Source organism: Spinacia oleracea, chromosome 6, assembly GCF_020520425.1.
Source record: "Spinacia oleracea cultivar Varoflay chromosome 6, BTI_SOV_V1, whole genome shotgun sequence".
In the NCBI taxonomy this organism is placed as follows: Eukaryota; Viridiplantae; Streptophyta; class Magnoliopsida; order Caryophyllales; family Amaranthaceae; genus Spinacia; species Spinacia oleracea.
Window position 1 is genome coordinate 129,453,702 of NC_079492.1, and position 24,422 is coordinate 129,478,123.

Genomic DNA, 24,422 nt, shown 5'->3' on the forward strand with positions numbered 1-24,422 from the left:
CAAATTTATCCCTAAAATAAATACGGACGAAGTAGTTGGAAAAGGAATAAGAGCAATAAAGCAGATTTGTTTAAAATTATACTCCCCCGTTCGGCAGCTCGTCATCAACTGCAAGTCTGCAACTCGTCCATCTCCATACTCCATCCTCATTTCACACAGACTCTGTCAAGAAAAAAAGTTGCCAAAAATGTTGTCACCCATCACCAAATCTCTATCTTTCCAACCTCCTTTTTCATGTTCTTCGTCGTTTCTTCGTAACTCTCTCCTCCTTCAATCTTCTCCTTCAACAACAACCAGGTATTGCAATTCTTTGCTTACTCAAAACTTCCCCCAATTTTGGCTTGTTGTATATGTTTGAGGTTTTGGATTACTAGAAAATTACTCTTTTTTTTAATTAATCGTTGAAATTGAATTGGATTTAGTATTGTTTTTCCTTTTTTCTTTTTGCAGGATCATGATTTCTGCTCATCAGTCAATTCCTCCGCTTCCTGATGATCGCATCGTTGTGAGACCCTTTTTATCTTCATTCTACTGTTCCTTCTCCTTTATTTTAAATTTCTTGTTTTTTAGGGCGAGGTTCAATTTTACCGGTATTCAGCTGAATAATCTGCGCGCTATTGATGCAATAAGATGCGTGTACTCCCTCCATTCGGATTTAATTGTGGCGTTATTAGTTCAAATTACACTATCCACATGCATTATGAATAGCTTACTACTAGGTTACTTATTTCAGAAACTTTTGTTTGTGTAAGACCGCCGAACTGTTAAACCACTTTTTTTTTTTTAGTACTAACTAAACTAGTGTAAAACATAACTAAAATTAATAAATTTATAACTAATTGAATAACAAAATAGTTAAGGTATAGAGACAAATAGTTAAATTCATGAGTCGAATAGTTAATTTTTTTGAACAAACTTATTATTAACCAAAACTCATAAAATCTTAACTAATTGATCTCATTGCTTAACTAATCAGTTTCATTGTTTAACTAATTGGTTCAGTGCTTAACTGTGGTTCGGTTGCATAACTAATTGGTTTCGTTGCTTGACTAATTGAATTTCATACTTAATTACTCCGTAATTGGTTTCAGTGGTTAACTAATTAGTTAAAGTGCATAACTAATTGGTTCCAGTGCATAAAAGTGGTCTAACCGTTAGGCCGTCTTTCCTAAAATTGTGTACACTTAATTTTAGTTGTACAGGTAGTATTAAAACATGTAAAAGTAAATGCTAGATACTTCTATTAGATAGTATTAACAAAATTATTCACAAAATGTGCATTGATGGGTATTATTAAACGATGAAATTGTGGATGATGGCAGGTGGGTTGTGGGGGTGCATCAATGGACTATCTAGTAATGGTGGATGGCTTCCCGAAGCCTGATGAGAAGATCCAAAGCACTTCCTACAAGGTACCTGTGATTATTGTGTATGAGCCGAATAATTTTTTAAATACGGAGTATTTTTTTTGATACATTGATTTTGGAGGTTTTAAACTTCCTACATCGTAAAGTTGCATGATTATTGTTTACTTACATAGTTACATTTGTGCAAGTATTATCTTTTAAGGATGAAGGCGAACTTGTTTTTATTAAGTTTGTATGATGAGATGTGGATGTTTGAATGGCGACATAGATGCTTTGAAATTTGAACTGATTAGAAGAAACTGTGGAAAGAGGGTTAAACAAAGGAAGGGGGATATGTGATTAAATTGATGGTTTCGGAGGGGATTGGGAATGGAACAGCTGAAGATGTTGACACGATATTTTCCGTCTAATTCTCACTGTTGCGTCAAATTTTATTTCTTTTTTTTAGTATTCAACAGCAGATTGTCATTAATGTGGGCCTGTGGCGCTAAACTATTTGATGATGTGAGAAATGAGGAACTTAGCTTGGAGCAGGGGAGGATAACTCTATTTTAGAAATTAATGGAAGTAGAAAAAACTTGATCCTCAAAGTTTGAGATTCATGTCAAGTGAGCCATATTATAAAGAAATTCTGCATTCAATTCCAGTAACTTTGTTGTAGACCTTATGATATTACTCTGTTGGTTTTTGTAGGTTCAAGGGGGTGGAAATGTTGGCAATGCTTTGACTTGTGCTTCTCGTTTGGGATTACGACCTAGAATAATTGCCAAGGTCAAGGTCTTCCAAGTTTACAGCTTAAATTCTCCTCCTTTTGAGATTTTTCAGTAAGAATCGGGAATCAGAACTCCAGAAAATTTGTTGGTTCACTTACCTTAATTGCTTTTAGGTTGCTGAAGATGCTGAAGGAAGAAGCATGCTAGAAGAGCTTGAAGCTGATGGTGTGGATACTTCTTTTACTGTGGTGATTACTTTTTTTGTTAACTAGATTTTTGTAACTGTAGATTCTCCGCGTAGGATATTAGGATATATGAATTCGGAAGCTTGAAAAAAGGGGCTTTATTACTTGCAAGTATGTTCCTGATAGCTTCAGTTAGGACTCTGTTTGAAAGGGATGTGAATTCCTGTAGGCCTCTAAAGATGTGTCCTGTATCCTTGTACTATCTTCCTCTCGCTGCGATTATCTTAAATTGGATAGCACCCCTGTAGATAAATGTGCATCTTTTATTGGATATTAGGTGATTCTCTCGAGGAATCAACTGCACCTGTCTGACACTTGTATCAACTGTAGTCTATGTTCAAAGTCATTATTCCTTTACTTGATTTCACAGTTGTTTTATAGGTTAAGTTTCATCCATTTGTATGTGAAAGAGACTTGTTTCAAGGAATATCCATTTATCTATGCAGGTTTCCGAGGAAGGTCGTTCAATGTACAGTTATGTGATCGTTGACAGTAAAATGTGAGATTCGTGTTTAATTTCTGCAAATTTAGTCATATAGGAAACATGCTTTAGTACTTTATCTTCCTCATGTGCCATGACCATGAATTTAGTTTCTCTTTTTTTGTCTATGCATCTTGACCCATCAATGTTTTTTTTTGGTTCTTATTCCTAAGGTTATCCGTCTCCTAATTTTCTCTTTTAAATGCATTGTTCTAAGTGAATCTCAGTCTTCCACCCTTGTCCTTCTCAGAACGGCACTTTTGTTTGGACACCGTCTATTTCCACGATTAATCTTTTTAACGTTTGCATATGTTGTGAATTTAAGCTTATTGTGATGCTTCTAGGAAAACTCGGACTGCCATCTACTGTCCAGGATATCCTCCCATGATGGCTACAGACTTTTCCGGAACAAGTTTATCTTCTGCTTTAGATGGTGCCAAACTTGTATATTTTGATGGACTCTCACTAAAAACTGCTTTAGTTGTTGCAAGAGAGGTTAGTTTCTTGTATCTTCTCTAAAAAAAATTATTTGCTTGATTTCCTCTCAGTTGTCAGGTTAGTATACATGATTTAGTCAGAGATATACAGTTGGTTAATTGGTTTTACCCTTCCATTTCTTATATTTCTCTTGTTATTGCAGTACTCGGTGTGCTCCCTTTTCCATAGAGGTTGATATTTTTGAATCTAGACAATTTGGATTTTCCTTTGCCTAAATTTCTTGTTGCAAAAACTGTGGATTATCATGTCTTTGTTTAATTTGTACTCTGGTTGCTACACGCCTACACCTGTTATTACTATTAATTTATTGTTTGTTAGGCCTGAAGTTCTGGAAAATCTAAGTCAAAGATAACGTTTATTTTTGTAATGGACCTCAGTGGGTTGTAAGTGTTTTTGTTGCTAGGCACCATGGGTTCTCTATCCCTCCCCCTCCTAGTCTGCTTAGCTACTCACACTCACTGACTTGAAGTAGCTTCTAAGTTTTCAGAGAAACTGTTTGATCCAGTATAGACCGTACAAAGAAGAAATTGAATAAGAAACTTAAAGTGCTCTCATGTTAACTTTTGCAAAATATGAGCTTTGAAAATCTAAATCGACAGGGTCTTTTGGTTTATGCATGTGTGGTACAGTGGTATTAATTTAATCATTAGGATTTGCTGAAACACCTGCATGCTTGTGATAATTGCCACATATGAGTGTATGACAGCCATATTTTTGTGTTGGGTATTTGGTGGTGGTAGACTGGTAGCAATGCAAATGTTCCTAACATAAATGTATTCAGAATTCAGATACTGAGATACATGCATATGCATATTTGACATTATGCACAACATATATATTTGTGCAAAGAGAACTATTTGTCAGATCGATGTGCTGTAATCAACTAATCATCATGCTCTCTCGTTTATCTGCCTCTCATGAATCCTGAAAGTCCTAGAGATGAGGTGGTTTGACCTACTTTAAGTTTCTGCTGTAGGCATGTCGCAGAAGTATACCTATTCTGGTTGATGCAGAAATGGGAGAGGAAGGGTTCGACAATCTTTTGAATATGTCGGACTATGCTGTTTGCTCAGAAAAATATCCTCAGGTAAGACTAGTGTTTTACACGAAACACCAAGCATGGATACAAAAGAATGAGTAACTGAAGACCTTGATATTTCAAATATCTAGTGTTGACACTAAACTGGCTGATGCATTCATGCTTCTACTGTGAAACAATCTAACCATCTATATGTCGCTGAAAGTTTTCACTGTCTTATAAGAAACCTTATTTATATGTACGCTCTATTGCGACTCTAGATCAATTACACAATGCTTTTCTGCTCTTGCTATGTAGGCTTGGACAAAGGCACCATCTATGGCAAGTGCACTTGTTTCTATGTTGATAAGATTGCCAAAGTTGAAATTTGTTATTGTTACCCTTGGTGAAGAGGGGTGCATAATGCTCCAGAGAAGTCATAATGGTGAGGGAAAACTAAAGGACTCAAGAAGTCATTTTGTACTGTTTTCCTTCATGTTTCATTCACTTTTTTTTGGGGTATCAGTTTCCATATTTGTATCTACCTACCTATCTAAATGCATGATCTGGGCTTGAGTTTGAGAAGTATATCTTTGCTTACAAGTTTGTTAGGTTATTGAATATGCAATACGCAGTGTCATGGGTACCTCATTGAATTTCTCTCTGCAGAAGAGGACACACACTTAGAAGAAATGAATGTGGACCAATGTTTAGCATCATTAAACGCGAAAAAAGACTGCAACACCACTAATCCAACGTGCATTTCATCGGTTAGTTCCTATCTTATGATGTTTTTGTACTTGTTAGTAATCATTTACTAAACCGAACTTCGTTAATCAATGGGTGGCCTTACTGTGGACAATCCACATTTTAGCAATGTCAATATTACCACGTATTGTTTATTAAGGTTAGTCAGCATGTTTTTCTTATTAGAGCCCACCATATTTCTTGAGATAGGTCAATTGCATTGCTTGTGGTGTGAATTACCACCCTCATGCTTGATTTTAGTTATTTCTGTTTCTGTTTGTATGCGTTCTGCTTTCGCCTCCCAGCCAGTGTTAAAGCTGGAAGCACCTGGACTTGGAAAACTGAATGGAAGGTTTCTAGTGGGAACAGCTGAGAGGATACCGCATTTGGAGCTAGTTGATACAACGGGTGCTGGTGACGCGTTCATTGGAGCAGTTCTTTATGGTACGTTAAATCATAGATCTCATATTTGGAAAGCTTGTTGCTGATGAATATGTCTTATTGGTATTCGGCTTTTTATTGTATGAATAATTGGCTTTGAGACCAATTTATCCTGATAAATCAAGTATGTCTTTTTCTGTTAAGGAGTGCATAATGATACAAAAAATTGGGAGACCTTGGAAGACTGTATTTTAAGTGCAAACAAAAGGATATTTATGTGTATAATGTTCGAGATATCTGTATTAATTTTCTTCACCTAAAAGCGAGAACTCGAGAAGGCTGCGAGCTTGTCAGCCTTGTCAAAAATCAGAAAATAACTGAACAATATTCCTCAACTCATACAGTATTATATGACCTAAATACTTCTGCTTTTTCCCTGGAAAATAAAATTTTCTACTGGTCAACTACGTTAAACTCTACCGTTGTTTAGAGGCTCGATTAAGACAAACCTTTACACCATCAATTTAGTGGAGTCTGTTGAGCTTTTTCTATGTGGTTAAAGAGAAGACACTTTTGTCATGTAGAAGATGGCTGACTCAGGTTCTAGAATGTATAGACATTTAAAAGAAACTGATACATGTTGGTTGGTTTGATCTTAGAAAGTTGCATGGAATGACCTTTGATCAAATCAGGTACTAAAATCAGTTATTAATGAAACTGAAATTCGGGAGCTATTTTTTTTTTTGGTCTGGAGGAGGGTGGCACTATTTTAATCAAACGCCCGTCTTCCATTATTAGTGGTTCTACCGTTCTACAGTTCAGAGTGTGTTCTTTCAGGCTACTACTTATAAAACATTTATTATGTACACCCTTGTTTAAAAGTCTTTACCTCCAGCACTATCAAGTTACTAAATCTTATCTTTGTTTGTAGCTCTGTGTACAGATATGCCGCCCGAGAAAATGTTGCCTTATGCTGCTCACGTGGTGAGTGGCACTTTTATTAGTTCACGCGTGATATTTTGTAGTTAGAATTACCAAGTTGAATTTGACATTAAATTCTTGTTGAGAATAAAAGTAAACTTTATGACTCTGCTTGAGTGGTATCATCACAGGCAGCTGGTTGTTGCCGAGCATTTGGAGCTCGGACAGGGCTTCCACATCATACGGATCCACGCTTGCAACTCTTTCTGGATCATGATTCCAGTACATCACCAGCACAATGAAGTACAGCTCAGTCAATGCTGTAAACAAATGTTAGTGGCATGCGATTTCGGATATGTTGCTTGTTAACGTGTAAATTTCTCCCAAGTCATCCTTGCTAGGTAGAGTGTGCCTACATGGAGTTATGTTGGTGGTTGATGACCAACTTTCTTGTTGGCCTAGGGTTTTCACTGTCGCTGACATGTTGGTCGTTCCTGTTGATAATGTGTAACTGTGTACTTTTTAACCGTACAATAAAAATTCTAGAAAAGGTTTGTGATGTTGTAAATTCTAGAAAAGGTTTGTGATGTTGTTCCACTGTGTCTATATATTGTTTAGGTGTCGTTTGGTTCAAAAATATCATAGTTCTTGTAACAGAATGAAAGCTCTTAGAAGTATTTGACTTCCTTGATTTATTACTACCTGTACACTTTGTTTGGATAAGAGGAAATGGAGAGAAAGGGAAAGGGAAAGGGAAGGAAACAAGTTACCTTGTTTGTGTAAGTGGTTAGAGGAAGGAAGGGGAGGGAGAAGGAAGGATCCATTTTCCCTCCCTCTTCCAAATTTCTTGTTAACTTGGAAACTTCAATTGCTGGTCACCACCTCTCACCCCCATCATTCTTGCCTGAATATTCGCAAAATCAGGGGTTTAGTTGGAGGTGTCTTTAGGTGGAAAATCAATGCTTCAGCAGTTGAATTGTTAGAGTTGCAATTGATGATCATCCAGGAGGACTTTCAGACATGCATAAGTTTGTTTTTTGTTTGAATTAGGGTTCTTAATAGAACTTTAATAAGAAAGTGAACGTTTATGATAGGGGGTCTGATCTAGGGCTCTAAACATGTCGATTTTGCAGAAAAGACTACTGGGTTTCCCGAATTCTCTAGAAACTAATTTGGAGGCAGGAGTGTTGCTTTCGCTTTTCAGGTACTCAATTATGATAAGCTTCTCTCTGCAATGTTTTATAAATGTTGCATATTTGATTTTAGTGAATTTCTATTTGTTACACGTCTGCTTCTGTCTTATTCGCTCATTACTTGCTTCTTCATTTCACCCCTCAAGTACCTGTGTCAGATGCTCATGGGTGTAACAGTTAGGATAAGTTCATTTTGGACTATAATCATGAAAAGTATGTTAATCCTTGTTTTTGTTAATTAATAGAAATTGAATCTCTTAGACTTCTGTTATGTGCACTTTGACACTGGAAATTTGAGGTAAGATGTATGCATATAAATGGGTGTAACCTTACTTCTTGCAGGCTATTAGATTGAGCATTATGAAAATCACTATTTACCTAGCTCAGCAGTTGATCATGATTGCAACAAAAATGAGATGACACTTATATAGGACATAAAAACTGGTCAAACTTTGAAGTACTGTTAGTTCCGCAAGTAGCTTGTTAGCTGTTGAGTTTAAACAAACAATACTGAAACACAAGTGTTTCTTTCCAGATCCTGTGGGAGTATACCTTTTGTAAAAGAAGAAATCGATCTTAAAATAGAGTAAGATATCAAAATTTGAGCTCTTAATTACCCCCTTCCCACTCTTACTCTTCTTGAAATATGATTTTTGTGACAGTTCTTTTTGGTGACTTATATACGATTTGGTTCTGTTGCTTTTTCGATCAGATGCTGAATTGTGCATTAGAGGATGAATATTGTTAGATTGCAAATGCAAGCGAGAAGTTAACTTTGTACTCTTTCTCCCATGATCTTGTAGGAAACACTTAACCAGTGCTAGTTAAAGAATCGGAGTTTGGAGACAAACACAAACGAGCTCGATCATAGCGTTCGTTCATCATTCTCATGCACCCCCTTCAGACCAGATAGTTCAAACCCCTGCATTACCAGTAATCATGTTGCTGCAGACTAAGGTGAACCTTAAATGGCATGATCGATATCTACAGATATTCCACGAATTCGCGCTATTTTAGAAGTCCATCAACTACACAAGACTACGCTCATGTCATGATTATCTTAAGCAGTCTGGCTTTCTGGAGGACCAATGATAAGTGAACTTTTACTCCGGTGTATTATTGTACACTACCTTTAGATTAAAAAAATTTGTGTATTTTATCCCTTACCCATCAAATTTTTATTTATTTTTCGACATAAGAAGAAATGAACAAAAATAAACTAAATGAAACTGAGAAAACATCTGAGGACAAAACCGCAAGACGAAGGTCAAACTGAGCTTTTTGATGTGCATTTGAGATCACCTCTCTATTGACCTTGAAATCACACATGATTGTAAACGGAGCACCTTGAATCAAAAGCTGTTGAATTGTCCACTTGAGCCTTATATCCTGCAATGAAGTCTCTTGCAACATAAAAACTAGATTAAAGGATTTTGTGAAACAACTACTACGTACTATCTTTGTTGCAAAATGATTCTTACAGTTACTATTTACTCAAATATTAAGATAAAAGAGGAAGAGTGTGTGAAAAGGTGTGTGAAAATAATAAAATATGGATAAATTAAGAGAAATGTGTAAAAAAGTGGGTAGGTGTAAGAACAAACAAAATGAATAAAATAAGAGAAATTGAGTTGAAAGTTGAAAATGTTGTGGAGTAAAAGAGCGATTTCCTTCAATATTGTGTAAAGAACGTCAAATTCTCAAAATGCGCCACTTTTTAACTTAATTCCCACCATACCGTCCACGTCAGCATTAAAACCGGTCTTTTTTTTTTTCAACCAAGCGACACTAAACCGCTATCTCAGGTAGCGGTTGACTTAAGTAAACCGCTATCTGAGATAGCGGTTTATAATCACGTACTATTTATAAATGGTAAAAAAAAAAAAAAAAAAACCGCATCAGCTAGGGGTCAAACCCACGACCTTCTGTTTAGGAAACAAACGCTCTATCCACTGAGCTACAAACACTAATGTTGATAGGTTAAATTTGGAAATGTTTATAATTAATATTAATAAATGGTTAAAAAGAAATAAACACATCAGGTAGGATTCGAACCCATGACCTCCTACGTAGAAACAACCCACTCTATTCACTGAGCTACAGACACAATTGATGTCACAAGAGGTTACTTCTAAATTATATTTCTATTTAAACTGTAATTCATATTAAAAATAATTTACAATTAAGTAAACCGCCATCTGAGATAGCGGTTATGTTTTAATGCAAACCGCTATCTGAGATAGCGGTTTATAACATTGAACCGCCATCTCAGATGGCGGTTTGCTTTAAAACGAAACCGCTATCTCATATGGCGGTTCAATGCTGAACCGGAAAAAAAAAAGTTACTTCTCTTTCTCCCTTGCTTACGTGGACGGTATGGTGGGAAATAACTTAAAAAGTAACGTATTTAGGGAATTATTGGATCTTTATGCAATATTGAAGGAAATCGCTCGGAGTAAAAGGGTAAGGTGATAAATTTTTATGTCCAAAAATAACATAATGTACAATATAAATAACATTATGAAAATGACTAAAACGGATTTAGTAAATCAGCAAAACCCCTAGCTAGTGCCCAAGTAAGGGAACCAAGTGACCAACCAACCATTACATGCCAAGGCCTCTACATGGGTTGTGGAATCTGGTACCCAACAAATATTTAATTCACTTTATTTTTTTTATTTAGACTTATTTTTTCTGATCTGATTTGATGTTTCATAATTAATAATTAAGATTTGGAACATTTGTTGTTTACTAACTACAGTACATTATAAACTACAGAGTACTGTAGTTTGTAAATCACTACCTAGAATAAAAAAAAAAAGTTATCATTTACTATGTCGTTTTTTAACACGTGATTTCTATTGTTACCATAGTCCTTTTTTCGCCTAAATCGCGGATACATGACGTCATTAAGTTGCTAATATACAGACCAATTTGTTTTCTCGCTCCTTGCAGGCAGCTGATTCAAAACTCAAACGTTATATTACTATTCTAGGTTAAGTATAACCATTTACACATAATGAATGGAGTATGTATATGGGTTCTTGACGCATCAGTTCCGATCTAGGCATATGAGTTATGATCTAGAAGGATTGGTTCTGATATGGACATGATCTTGATAAATCAGCACGACCTTAGACATAATCTGGACAGATCGGTTCTTATCTGGACATGATCTGGACATACCGATTCTAATTTGGACAGTACATGTATGATTTTGATCTGAACTACTTATAAAAAAAAAAAAAAAAAAATATTAGTATTATTTATTCATTTCAATTGAACTCCAATCTATTTGATTTACTTTAGTTCAATTCAATTTCATCTGATTCCGTTCATTCATTTTATCAAATTAACCAAATAAAGGTCAAAACAACAAAGCCTAATCACAAATTTACACTAGTGCGCATAATTTGCTCTTTCGTTTATCTAGAAGATAAATTAGAAAATTTCCGGCCAATTGGCACCATAATTTGCACTTGGCAGAAGAATTTCTCTCTTCCTCTGCAAAAATGTTGAGTTATTTTACAAATCCGTTTCCCAACACTTCAATCAGAATCCCCCATTTTCTCTCTCCTCGAACTGCCACTGCCAGTTCCAGTTCCAGTTCCAGTTCCAGGTCTCATTTTCTCTTTCCTTCCTTTTTCTTATGGGTTTTATTTATTTGGTCATATGATCCAATTATCCCCTCTGTATTTCATTGTTTCAATTACATTAGTGAATACCCATTTGCTAAATTTCCTCAACTTAATTTTACAACCACAAAACTACAAAATTGAATTTGCTGTTTTTTTTTTTTGCAGGTTAAAAATGTCATCTTCTTCATCATTGATGTCTCCTACCCCTGAGAATCGCATTGTTGTATGTTTCTTCACCCTTTTTGTTCCTATTTTTAGAAACTCCTGTAGCAAAATGCTTCAACTTTCAAGAAATGCTATAGTGTGACTAAGACTGATACGCATGTTATCAGCTAGGATGTGGAGGTGTAGTTGTGGACTTATTAGCTGCTGTTGCTAGCTATCCTAAGCCGGATGATAAGATTAGGAGCACCAGTTTTCAGGTAAATGAATCACCTTTTTGCAATCTTTTGCAGAAAATTATTATTTTTGATCCTAAAATGTACAATTTGAGTTTGCTTGATTATTTATGATCTATATTTTGGATGATTAATTGCTGAATAATGTTATGGATTGTGGGCTATGGTAGGACTAGGATTGAAAACATAATTAACTTTTGAACCTTTTAACTTTTAAAGGGTAAATTTGAATTTGGAAAGTATGCCAAGAAATTGAATTTATGGACAATGGTCAATGTAATAATATAATTAAATGGATGTTGACTGAAGAGCATGGGATAAGAATCAAGAAGTAGTATTTATGATGCTTGTTTGTTTGGTTAAAAATGGGCAGTAGGCGAGAAGTCGGATTTCTACTGCGTGTTTAAGAGGGTATAGATTAGTAATCTGCATTGTCCTTTTTGTGAACAAATATGGAAGGTCTTTTCTGGAAAAGTCCATTTTGGTGGAAATCAATTTGTAATCTCTTGAGACATACTTCCTCTTTGCATCGACCAAACTCGAGTTAAACCGTAAACCGAACAAGAATTTTACACTTTTTTTCTTCTAATTTCCTTATTGCAATGGACAGCTTTTGAATGTCGTTCTCTTTGAGATATTAACAACAGTGAATTCCCAATGCTGTGTAACTCCTAATTCACTTCATATGTATTCAATCAATCTCTGTTTGTACGTAGTACGCAGTAAGACAATATACTCCACTAAGAGAAACACAAGTTTCAGAATGTTTGTAGTTTTCCTTACACTTCACAACAAAAGTCTTAGTTACAACTTTTTAGAATTTTTAGGAAGTATGGTACTTGTTGGTCAACGTAAATCTATTAAGAGTAATGGTAATGGTGGTTCAAGTGGAGGGCGTATTTGGTTTGGAGAGGGGAATATAAGTGTTTATGGACTTGGAACCATCTGAGGTTATATAAATGGTCTATATGCCTCATAAGTGGTTTCGATGTGCTTATTTTCTCTCCTTGCTAAAGTCATTTAGTTACATCACAGCCCAGACTTTGCAGAAGAACATCTAAATGTAGCTAAAATAATGGTTATACGTTCGTGCCAATCTAAATGGTGTTTTGATTAGTCTCTTTATCGTCTTCGTCTGCCTTTCTCATTTGCAGCTATGTTTTCAAGGTAAAGTCTTGATTGTTATTGCAAAAAGAGTCTGTATCAAATATTCTAAATGTATTGATGGATGTTATTTTTACATTATATTATTTGCCCTCTTGATAATAATATTAATGCATTTATGGATGTTTTCATAGGTTCAAGGAGGCGGTAATGCAGGGAATGCTTTGACATGTGCTGCTCGGCTGGGATTAAATACAAGGCTGATATCCAAGGTCTTTAATGTGCTTTTGCTACTTTTCTCTTTTCCAAATTGTTGTTTATAATAGTAGATTACAAAATAAATAAATGAGCTGATGTTTTATCTTATCAGTTATCTTCATGCTTGTGTAACAAGTCGTTCTTAGGTTGCTGATGATGCTCAAGGTAGAGGAATACTAGAAGAGCTGGAAGCTGATGGTGTTAATACTTCTTTTTTAGTTGTAAGCTTATTATATCTCTGCTAGTGTGTTCTGGCTTCTGACTGAATTGAGTATTCTTAGCTGCATAAATATGAAAAAAGCCATAGTATTTCGGATACTATAGACTAATAAGAAGGAATGGGTGCATGATTTACAAATTTTGTTCGCTATACGCCTATACAGATTGAAACTGATATTTATCTAATTTTCATGTTATAAAGAATATAATCTGCATAAATATCTACTATTCTAAGTGCGTGACTTAGGTGTTCCACATGGACATTTTAGGATGCATTTTAGTTCCAGAATGCTTCATATATCTTCTAAGGTGAAACTGTTAACTCTTGTCATTTGATAACGTGAGTTAGCATCGGTATTCTGAGGGTGATGTATTGGTCTGTCTCACTTTTCATTTAATAACGTGAGGCTTTAACTTTTGGGCTTTCCCACCCCGCAAACCCTATCCCCACCAAGATGACACTATGTTTGTATACCAAGATAGAAGGGAAAGACAAGGGAGGGAAGGAGGAGGGGTAGGAAAAGAAAGGGAGGGAGAAGGTGAACTCCATTTTTCACTCCATTTTTTAGGGATGGTGTTTATTAAAGAGGAAGGGGAAATGGATCCCTCGCTCTCCCTCTCCTTCCTTCCTCAGCCTTTTATAGGAACAAGGGAGCTTGTTCCCCTCCCTTTCCTTTCTCTCCATTTCTTCTTATCCAAACTGTGTTAGTCTTCGGGTTCCATGCTAACAATCTGTAGCTATTTCTTTATTCATTGTCTGTTGACCATCGTAATTCAACTGTATTAACACCAAGTCATCAACATTAGCCATATAATTCTGAAGAGGCTTCCGTCAGGACAGGGTGTGTGTGTGTGGGAAGGGGGGGGGGGGTGATAAATGGAGCCTTACATGGGGAGGAACCTTGATCTGACTTCCGACCTATCTATACTTCACAGTAAATAAGAAGTTCAAAAAGTTAAATGAGCCATTTTAGTGTAGTCCATTATAATCAAAGCCAAATAACTTAAATCTTTCAGCTCTGTCGGAAATAGACTCATATTGGTATATCTAAAAAGGCTCCTAGTTTGACAGTGTTGCATAATGCTAATTTGTGATCTTGTAATATTCCATGTATAGGGTTACTCTTATTGATCAAATATTTGAAAAGGCTCAAAGAACACTAAGGCGATAGCGGTTATAGAGCATAGGTGCAAAGTGCACGCTTAGGTATATGCCTCATAGAAGTGAGTTAGACTTCTCATAAAAGATCTGCCTATAAAACTGGTTGCAGGCAGTGTGACTAGTGAAATTTATGCAGCCATTGAGCTATGGCACCTCATTGAAAATGCCTCGCCTAGGACTTTCATAGCGCTCGGGCTTCAGTAACTAGCTATGTCTCAAGAGCTCCTTTCCAGACACTGTTCCGGATCCTTCTCCAGAAAATTTGACGTTTTCTTTTTTCATGGAATGAGTACTCTTAAGGGCTCAGTTTTCTATGGTTTTGGTGACTAAGCTGAAATCCTGAAAGTAAGGTGCTATTAATTGTTAATGGTTCAGTTTTAAATGGTTTGAATTACAAAGCTAAATGCCTGAAAGTATGGCACTATCAACTGATAAGGGTTAATGGTTTGGGTGACTAAGCTGAAAGCCTGAAACTCTGAAAGTACGGTGCTATCAACAATTGGGAAAATAACAAAGAAGAAGCCCAAGAGGGTTCCACTGACATCACATTAACTGTCAGTATATTTGCACATGAAAGAATTGTCCTCTCAGTCCGTCATGCATTTCTCTCCCAGTTTGGAACTAAATTTTTTGTTAGCTAAATGTATGCCTCCTTTTCTATACTGTATTCTTTTTTAGGAGAACCAGAAACTGTTTTCTGCTGTGCTAGACGCCTAGACTGCTAATGAAAATCCATTTTGACTGAAAGGACAACTTACATTGAAGTGTTTCCTGATCCAGAATATGGGTCAGTTTCAGCTGGTTTTCTCTATCAAGGCACCATTTTCTGGGAATTTTTTTGAAGATAAGGTGTCTAATTGGGTTTTGTGGTCAACGTAGTGTTTGTAGCTTCTCTTTGAACTCGTGCTCACAGAGTCCGAGAGATGCCCTGGGATTGTCTTTTTCAGATGGGGAATGTGAGTAGGATTCTTTTTTTTCACGGTCCTAAAAACTGCGGAACTTTTGGTCATCTGTGTCTATAATTCCCCTTCTCTTGGCTACAGAAAATTTTCTCTTCTATCATGACTGTAATTTTCATTTTATTCTGCGATACTTGTACAATGTTTTTAAGCTCTTTATATGAGCATTCATATGAATAACTATGTAAGCCATTAAGTTGCATCTATTTCTGACACCCCTTCATTTCTGCAGGTCTCACCTGAGGGTAATTCACCATTTACCTATATCATTGTCGACAATGAAACGTGAGTTCTACTCATGACTTGCTAAGACTAGCAATTTATGGTTTTGGCATATGAGGAGAAAATAGAAAACTTGACTTGTCAAATACCAGCTATTTTGAACGTATAGTCTGATATTGAACTTTTATAGTCAAATACCTATAATATTTGGGGGTAAATAAGGCAATTTATATTAATTATTCTATTCAGAATCCAAAGATAAATCTGAACTTTTATTGCCCATAGGCTCGTATTGCGTAGGAGATGAGCATAAACAAGACCATTTGCAGTTCTGTTCTTTGTCTGACTGTAAAACTTTTATGACGTTGAATTTGTTTTCTGTAACGATGTGCTTGTTATGATATACTTGTTACTCAATAACAAATATTAATATCCACTATTGATATTTTCAGGAAGACCCGCACTTGTATTCATACCCCTGGATACCCCCCAATGGTACCAGAAGAACTCTCCCGATCAAGATTAGAATCTGCTTTAGATGGAGCAGCGCTTGTATATTTTGATGTTAGACTGCATGAAACAGCTTTAGTAATTGCAAAAGAGGTAATTACAAAATTGTCTTGTTTCTATTTCATTTTTGTCCATTTCAATAGAATCTGATATGTGGATAGTCAACTTTAAGTTACCCAGTTACAGGGAAATGCTTACTTTTCCTGAAACTGTAATTCTAAAAAAGGATTTAGCTTGTTTTACTTCATATTAGAAATGGCTTCTCATAGTCTTCTTTATTCAAAAGTTCTTTTTTTTCTTCTTTTTCTTACTTTACGATGCTTTTTTTATAATGCAAAGCAGGGAAACGATTAAAATAGAGTTAAAGAGTAGCTACAAAAAGTCTAGGGAGGCATTTCCTCCATAATTACATCCGCAACTAAACCTGGTAGATTAGCTAAAATAGTTTCTGTAGAATTAGCATAAGTAGCACTACTACATTTAGTGGTTCTACATAGTTTTGCGGTTTTGGCCAAAATATCAGCTGCTCTGCTCTGTTGGACTCCCTCCCTGCATGTCCAGCTTGAAATGTTCAATCCTGCATTGTATTATGATGTTCAGATTAATATAAAAAAATGTCATCAAAATCTGAAATTCTAGCTACCGACTCTTTAGAATCCGAGCCACAATTTTATTCCATCCTTGTTGATTTGCATTTTTTAATCCTCCTATAATGGCAAAGAGTTCACCCATGAGCACTGAAAGCACTTCGAATTTCTTCTGGAAGCCTAGGATCCAATGCCCGTTGTTGTTTCTAAAGACTCCAGCAATACCTGCAATTTAACCAATTTATCGGAGGAGGGGTCCAGTTAAGGCTAGTTGGGTGGGGGATAGGAGAGTGGCTAAGTTGTGGTTTTGAAGAGAGAAATTTCCAGGCTAGGTTAGAAGTTTCTTTGTGACAGAGTTGTGGTGGCTTGAATTGAAGAAGGGCCACGTTTCTCCTTAACCGGAGATACGCAGAAAAAAAGTCCTCCATGGAAAGATTGTGTTGTGATCAGCTTCTTGGTTGGGTGGATGTTTAAGTTTGTGGGATAGTCATATTTGAAGTGGCTGGGTAAGTAAAGAGTCATGGAGAGGGAAGAGGTCCCAAACCTGTCTGGCTTGTTTACAGTCTCTCAAAATGTGATGAGAGTCCTCATTGATTTGAGGACACCAATAACATGTACCAGATTGAGCCATATGTCTTGAGCAGAGTAGCTTGTGTGGGAGTCTATCTTGGATAGCCAACCAAAGATTCTTTTTTTTTAAAAAAAAAAATCTTTGGTAGGGTATCAATCCTCCAAATCCAGTCAAGATCAATACATTTTTTAACATCGGGATTAAGTAAAATATCCATAGCCTTTTTAGAATCAAATTTTATTTTTTCAGTAAAACTAGAGAAATTTGATCAGGGATGTGGACAGCATGCATAGCCAGTAAGATGTGGGAAGGGAGATTTATAGAGAGGTGAGAGCGTGAGACACTTTCCAAGTTTGGTGATCAATACAAATATTCAAGGTTAAGGATATCTTAAGCATTTGATATTCTTCTTCAAACTTAAGGATATCGCATTCTGCAATACATATACCAAATGAGCATAGTGTTACAAATGTTAAGGCCATTGGTGTGTTTGGTCTCTATTCTAGCAGATGCCTGGTTGAAATTGAAGTATGGTATTTTTCTGAAGTTGAAGCAAAAAAAAAATTCTTCTGAACAAGCCACCCCCCTCTCATCTCCCAGTCTCCATTAAAAAGTTGGTGTTTATTTTCCTAGTTCCAAGAGGCATAAACTTAAACATTTATGGTTTACATAAGAAGAATGAAACCAACATTTCATAGTGTCCTATGTGTTTCCAGCGCAGGCAACTCGTAGAAACATCCCTATTCTAGTAGATGCAGAAAAGAAGAGAGACGGACTGGATGAGCTTTTGAGTTTTGCCACATATGTGGTATGCACTGCAAAATTTCCACAGGCAAGAATATGAGTAGCTCTTCTAAATTATATTTGCATTGACTTCTATTTTGAATTTATTGTTTGAGGTTATTAGATTATTTATCAGGTAATTTCCTGCATCCAATTTCACAGCAATGGACAGAAGCGTCCTCTGTACCAGAAGCCCTTCTTTCCATACTGTTGAGATTACCAAATGTTAAGTTTGTGATTGTGACTCTTGGTGAAGATGGATGTGTCATGATTGAAAGAAGTTTAAACAGTGAGTCTTTTCTTCCTTCCATCTAGAAGTCATATTTCGTCAATTGGGTTATGAACTCGATGATATCAGTTCAACCATCTTCGTTATACTTTATATACTTATGCCTTTCACTTATATTACATCTGCAGAAACGTCAAATTCAGAGGAAATGCATATTGATGAAGTTTTGGAATCTCTGAAGCAAAAGGCCACCAAAGACTACACCACGCCATCATGTGTTTCATCGGTAGCAATAATATTCCTGTTAAGACAAAGAAAATAATGCAATTGCTTGTCAGGTCTTTTTATGTATTCTTTTGTTTGTCATATGTTGATGCACAATTGCATATACAATTGCCATCCCCAGGCCAACCTTCGGACCTTGCTTTTTACTGAACTACCAAAGATTCTCACTGTCTGTGGCATGACTAAAAATCTGTGCTCGATTGAGTTTTCTGTCTTCTGGCAAACTTCTTGCACTGACGTATTGTTTGACAATCATCTGCTTCTGTAATTTTAACAGTCTAAAAACTCATTATCTCCCCCCCTGCATGGTTTGAGGATTCATTTTCGATCCCCCTATTTTTTTATTTTTTGGGTTAGGACCTGGGATAGAGACATGGATTCCTGCAACTTGGTAGAAAGATGGGAAAAGTGGCAGATATATCCCTGTGTTGAGAGACATTTGATGTGCTATTCCTTTAAATAAGCTTGTGCTATCAAAGCTCCGTGATATCGCTCTAATTTATTACAGTACTCTTCCATTCTCTCTCTGCTGACGTCTGATAAGAACTCTTTTGTCCTCCATTGTGTCAATGTCCAGTCAGTGATGATGTTGAAAGCCGATGGGATAGGGACACTATGTGGGAGGCTACACGTGGGCACAGCTGAAAAGATTCCCCCTTCAGAACTCGTTGATACTACGGGTGCTGGAGATGCATTTATTGGTGCAGTTCTTTACGGTATATTTTTTTGGTGTGTTTTTTGTTTTTAAGGCAGCCTCATCTGTCATTTGACTCATTCAGCTACGCTATCTGGAACTGTATTTGTAATGCATATATCTGGGATTCTCATACCAGCCTAATTATCCAATTAGCTAGTCTTCTGATTTTATTTATTGCAATGCTACTAAATTGCAGAACTCTATGAGCTTTTTGGACAACAGTAACCAACATTTTTATGTGTCAAAATCTTGAGTGAATTAGGACAGTAGAATAGCAAACTTGTCAGGTTTTATAAAAGGAAAGGAAATTTAAAATCGTTGACTAAAAACTATTCTTCAGTTCTATGGAGTCGCTGTGAAACATTCTCCTCAAAACCCTAGCATACTGCACTTTGTCTCATTCATCACAGTGCAATAACACAATATGATTTGCCTAATTATACAATATGCATTATACTAATTTGTGTTTCACAATTTTTCGCAGCTTTATGTGTGAATATGCCTCCGGAGAGGATGTTGCCGTTTGCTGCACAAGTGGTAAGTGGACTGATAAGAGGGTATTCAAAAATTACAAGCTTAGACAAAGACTGTTCCTTGGGCATTTCATTTAATCTCAAATACCCCGCTACTACACTAATCTGACTCTTTATTTTGGGTAAAAAACGTGGAAAACTATATAATTGAAAATGGTAGACTAACTATTGACTACTAGAGAAAGGGAGATTTTTCAAACAGGCAACTTACATGTTCACCCTGCATTCTCTCTCTCCAGGCGGCCTGTAGCTGTAGAGCTTTGGGAGCTCGGTCAGGTCTCCCCCATCACTCTGATACTCGTCTTGCACCATTTTTACAAGAGGGTTCTGAAATTGCATAACATGAGGTCATTTGAATGCAAAATTGGTATATACCTTACAAGAAAATTAGCTTTCAGTCCACAGCTGTATAATTCTGTGACAGCCCCAAGTTGGCATTTCGAGTAAATGACTTGTGTTAATGCATTGGCCGATTTTGCATGGTGGTCATCTGTGCTGCTGTTTAACAGAAGATTTAGGTATTACTTGTATTTGTGTGGATCATCAGAAACACTCTACTAAGTTGGTGGTTCTTGTTTCTTTTTCCTGTTTGTAATGTAATTGCGATTTTGTTAAACCATTGTATCATTATCTGCATGTCATTCATTTAATATATCATACTTTCTGTTACCTCACTGTCGGAAGAGTAATCGCGTGATTACATTTTAGTATGTCACACTCGTGCTACTATCTATAGTTCTATCCCACTATCAGAAATTACCCAGTTTGGTGTTCTTAAGCCAAACATAAAAGGATAAAATTGTTATGCTAAAAAGAAACAAAAACATGAATATAACTAATCATCAGCTAAAGCATAGTATTACCTTAGAACATAATTATAATTACATATAATTTTCGGCAATTACTACATCATTAAACAAAAGCCACCACCATCCACAAATAAGTCTAAACATTGCCAAATTACAAAAGATTAATAATAGTTGTCAGCTTTTACCCTCATCTAAACCCATACTTATATCCAGATTTCCCATTACAAAATACCTAAACATCAGCAGTTCATAGTAACCCAGCTAAATCTTATCACAGCAAACTATCTGCATTTGAAGGCAGCCTTCTGAAGAAACTGAACACTTGTGGTGGCAACTTGCTTCGGAACCTTGGTGGCCTGAGATAGTATAACCCCCACAAGCCCACCACAGCCTTGATTGGAATCATATAGAACCCGACAGCAGCCATAAAGCACAAAATCACAAACAAGAAAGTAGCCCTCGGATCCCTCCAACTTAACAATCCTTGAAATCTCTCTCCTTGAGTTGCCATATCTCCCACCACTGTTTGAATCCTCCCAGCCACGCTCCGTAGCCTGTCATACCTCATCCTCACAAGTTCCGAGTTCCTGGTTGAGGGAAATGTATCGAACTCTTCATCAAGTTCATCAGGGTACACGTTTTCTGCATAGGAAAGTCTTGTGTCCATATGAGGAGGATGTCGAGGCCTAGATCTGTATCTCCATATCCCTACAAGTGCCATGCAGGTAAGCATTGTAGGGGTGATGAGCTCTGGAAAAGTCACCAGCAGAAGGTACACCACCACAAACAAGGATGAGTAAACGGGTCGCTGCCAAGTCCGTATCGCCTCAACCCAACGGGCCAGCCCGATAACACCTGAAAGTACGTTCATGAGCCTGAAGAAGTTTGCCTTGCTCTTCCTCATGCTCCACATGTGTGAGTCATGGTCAAGCATGTATTCCACCACCTCTCGCCCCAAACAAGGCTCTGCTCTACTGAATCGAGCTGTTACAACGTTCATTGCTTGATATCGGAGACTCTCTAGTTGGTTAACTGATAAAGGGTTCACATAATGCATCTTAGGGAGCAAGGGCATTGCATACATATGAAGCATATTTCCCATGTTTTCACATGAAAATCTCACAGCTAAGTGAAGCTCTCCCATTTTCTTCACACCAGAACCATGCAATATCAAAAGAGGGTAAGAATGAGTATAAACTCTATCAGTTTCCAGAGTTGAGAGCCTAATCCGAACCTTCCCAATGCGCGAATCTCTAGCCCCAGTTGCAGCAGCAGTGTTCTTATCAAGCCTGCAGTTGTCAAACACACCAACTGTTATGACAGTGCAAGGATCAAACACCTCCCAAGTGTACTGCTCATTCCATTTAGGCGAAAGCGAATCCACCACAGTCCGTGTTCTAACCCATTTCTGACCATATTTAGCCACACAATAAGGATCCGTTGTTCCACCTTTGCCTTCCCTAATCTTCATTGGCATAAGCCCAGTTGCTCCTAAAATTCCCATCTCAAGAACACCAATGTGAGGCTTCCAAAGCTGTTTAGCAGTAGGCCTAAGGTCACTGCTATACATTGTTGCCTCATCTAAGACATGGTACCCTCCATCCAGTGTAGCTCGAATATGGATTCTAGACCCAAAGCGACTCTTTGAAGGATCCGAAGGGTTACTAAAAGTGAAATTCTGATTGTCAACATGAAACCATTTCGAGGGAACCGTCTTATCATCCCACCTCCTTTCAATGGCTGCCAACGGAAGCAGTAGACGACCAACAACCTCCTCACGACCGGGCATTAAACGATCCTCCACCGATATCAACAGGTAATCCTCAAGAGGCTCAGGAACCACAAAAATCAAGTCTTCATTCCAGAAAGGGTTAGAAACTGCTCTGTTTGCACCAGCAGGGGAAACCTTAGTTCTCAACACCTGATTCCCAACCTGAACTTTCACATAAAACTCAGGATACCTCATTATAGAACCACCCTTTTCGCCTAAAACAATGTCCTGTGCTTCAATAACATTAACCCTTAAATACCACAACTTAGGAGACAGATAGATTTTGGACTTGATTGAACCAAGTCCATCAAGATGAACATTAGCAGCTTTGGAATGCCATGCTTCAGCAAATGCTTCATCAGCTTGAGTCCCAAACCAAATTGAAACCATAACCTCACCCGCCTTGGATTTATCCCCTCTTTTATCCTCCATTCTATACCACTGTGGTGCAAGCTGACTATCAGGAGGCGCCCTTTTAGGTACCTCATTCATATCAAACCAAATCCTACCAATAAACTCATCTTTCTCCCTCTCTTTCACAAACACTTCCACCATAGATGACTGTATACAATCCTTGGAAAAGGCGAAAACTTGATTCCATTCAGCATGATTCGAACTCACCCTTTTAGTAACACCCTTATAATTCCCTAATTTAACCTCAGCTATCACCTCTCCTCCCCCAAAAATCGACAGTTCCCTAGCCTTGACAACCCTAACATACAAATACTGCATTTGCTCAACTAAGTCATAAGTTGAGTTTGTTTTATCCTTGGGACCACCCCCAAGGTGAGGCTTTGTCTCCTTCAATGAAAACTCATTCTGCGACGCCGGCGGCAAAGACAACGATAACCCGTGTGGGTAAATCCCTAAATTACCCCTCCCACCACTAACACCACCACCACTAACCCCTGGATTCTGAAGGGTAGTTATAACAATTGGGTTAATCTCTCCTTGGTTGTTCTTTCCACCCTCCCCTCCTTTCTGCTGAAACTGGCCATTCTGCTTCCCTCCACCACCCCCATGGTGGTTGTTGTTATGGTTGTGGTGGTGGTGGTGGTTACCACCATTCTCCACCACCATGTGATTCTGATTCTGATTCTGATTCTGATTCTGATGCTGCATTGCGGCCGAATTACCACCTTTCTTCTTCCCCTTCCCTACCCCAGATGAATTACTATTGTTGTTGCTAATAACATTATTATTATTATTACTATTATTAGCATTAGAGAAATTAATGAGGTGTTTAGTATCAACAACCGTACCCAAATCAGGGCTGTTAGAAACATAAAGCTTCAAACTAATCTCACCTCTAACATGAGAAAACAAACTCCTTTTATCCAGAGTATAAAGCTGCGCCATCTCTTCCCCTTGTTTCGCAACGCTAGTACCCGAAACTCGTACCTTCCCCAGGAAGTTCCTGCTACTACTCGACTTCTTCTCGTTGAAGACATTCACTTCCAGAGTCCTGTAAGGCAGGTTGGCGACGTCGTTTAGGTGGAAAACCAGCGTCTCGTTCCAAACGGGGTTAAGGTCTTTGTATTTGACCTGGGTTTTTAATCTCTGGTTTTCGAACTCGACTTCGACGAAGGGGGAAGACGAGCCTTCCCCGTCTTTTGGCATTAAGTTGTGCGCTCCTATCACTTCTACAACAAGCTTTTCGTTCATGGTGTGTTCTTTTTGAGGAGAGAGAAAGACAGAGAGTGGTTTCAGTTTCAGTTGTTGTTTTTGATGTAACAGAGGGAGGGAGGGAGGGACAGTAGGAGAGAGAAAATGGATGGGATTTTGAAATACAAAAGGGGAGAGTAGAGTGAGAAGTACACGCGCCGATTAGGAACTAAGAACGTAAGAGCCAATCACAAAGCAAGAATTAGGAGCAGTACAAATGGAAAATTATTCATGGGTTGGTGTAGTTGACAATATTTGATGTTTTGCTCATAAATCATAATCACATAACGTCCTCTGCATTGATTAGTAGTATTATTACTACTTCTGTCATTTACTCCGTATTCCATGTTACAGGAATTTGGAAGGTTGAATACTTGAGTTGTACGAGTACTTGTTACTTGGCTGGTTTACAATGTCTCGTCATTTTATGACATGATCGTCTTAGCCACAAGCCCACA

General features: G+C 37.4%; 3 protein-coding genes across 3 annotated transcripts; 2 read left to right on the forward strand and 1 right to left on the reverse strand.

The window, feature by feature from the left end:
• Nucleotides 1-69: 69 nt before the first annotated feature.
• LOC110787562 (uncharacterized) lies at nt 70-7,069 on the forward strand. The gene is made up of 13 exons (XM_021992194.2): nt 70-297; nt 451-505; nt 1,323-1,412; nt 2,061-2,138; nt 2,254-2,328; nt 2,772-2,824; nt 3,151-3,301; nt 4,281-4,391; nt 4,641-4,767; nt 4,992-5,092; nt 5,375-5,513; nt 6,382-6,434; nt 6,563-7,069. The coding sequence occupies exons 1-13, from the start codon at nt 188-190 to the stop codon at nt 6,671-6,673; spliced, it is 1,254 nt and encodes a 417-aa protein (XP_021847886.1). The 5' UTR covers nt 70-187; the 3' UTR covers nt 6,674-7,069.
• A 3,846-nt stretch (nt 7,070-10,915) lies between these two features.
• On the forward strand, nt 10,916-20,388 carry LOC110787561 (uncharacterized). Its single transcript, XM_021992193.2, has 13 exons — nt 10,916-11,183; nt 11,368-11,425; nt 11,535-11,624; nt 12,899-12,976; nt 13,109-13,183; nt 15,535-15,587; nt 15,977-16,127; nt 17,914-18,024; nt 18,138-18,264; nt 18,393-18,490; nt 19,067-19,205; nt 19,671-19,723; nt 19,959-20,388. Exons 1-13 carry the CDS (start codon nt 11,077-11,079, stop codon nt 20,058-20,060), a joined length of 1,242 nt encoding a protein of 413 aa, XP_021847885.1. The 5' UTR covers nt 10,916-11,076; the 3' UTR covers nt 20,061-20,388.
• A 157-nt stretch (nt 20,389-20,545) lies between these two features.
• On the reverse strand, nt 20,546-24,067 carry LOC110787560 (multiple C2 domain and transmembrane region protein 10). Its single transcript, XM_021992192.2, has one exon. The coding sequence runs from the start codon at nt 23,962-23,964 to the stop codon at nt 20,800-20,802; it is 3,165 nt and encodes a 1,054-aa protein (XP_021847884.1). The 5' UTR covers nt 23,965-24,067; the 3' UTR covers nt 20,546-20,799.
• Nucleotides 24,068-24,422: the final 355 nt, after the last annotated feature.

What these genes read in the sequence shown, in the direction of transcription:
- LOC110787562 (XM_021992194.2), top strand. Translation starts at nt 188, where the DNA reads ATGTTGTCACCCATCACCAAATCTCTATCTTTCCAACCTCCTTTTTCA. An exon ending in TTCCTGATGATCGCATCGTT is followed by an intron (nt 506 to 1,322) that starts GTGAGACCCTTT and finishes GGATGATGGCAG; the next exon opens with GTGGGTTGTGGGGGTGCATC. An exon ending in GCTCAGAAAAATATCCTCAG is followed by an intron (nt 4,392 to 4,640) that starts GTAAGACTAGTG and finishes CTTGCTATGTAG; the next exon opens with GCTTGGACAAAGGCACCATC.
- LOC110787561 (XM_021992193.2), top strand. Translation starts at nt 11,077, where the DNA reads ATGTTGAGTTATTTTACAAATCCGTTTCCCAACACTTCAATCAGAATC. An exon ending in TTAATACTTCTTTTTTAGTT is followed by an intron (nt 13,184 to 15,534) that starts GTAAGCTTATTA and finishes TCATTTCTGCAG; the next exon opens with GTCTCACCTGAGGGTAATTC. An exon ending in GATTGAAAGAAGTTTAAACA is followed by an intron (nt 18,265 to 18,392) that starts GTGAGTCTTTTC and finishes TTACATCTGCAG; the next exon opens with AAACGTCAAATTCAGAGGAA.
- LOC110787560 (XM_021992192.2), bottom strand. Translation starts at nt 23,964, where the DNA reads ATGAACGAAAAGCTTGTTGTAGAAGTGATAGGAGCGCACAACTTAATG.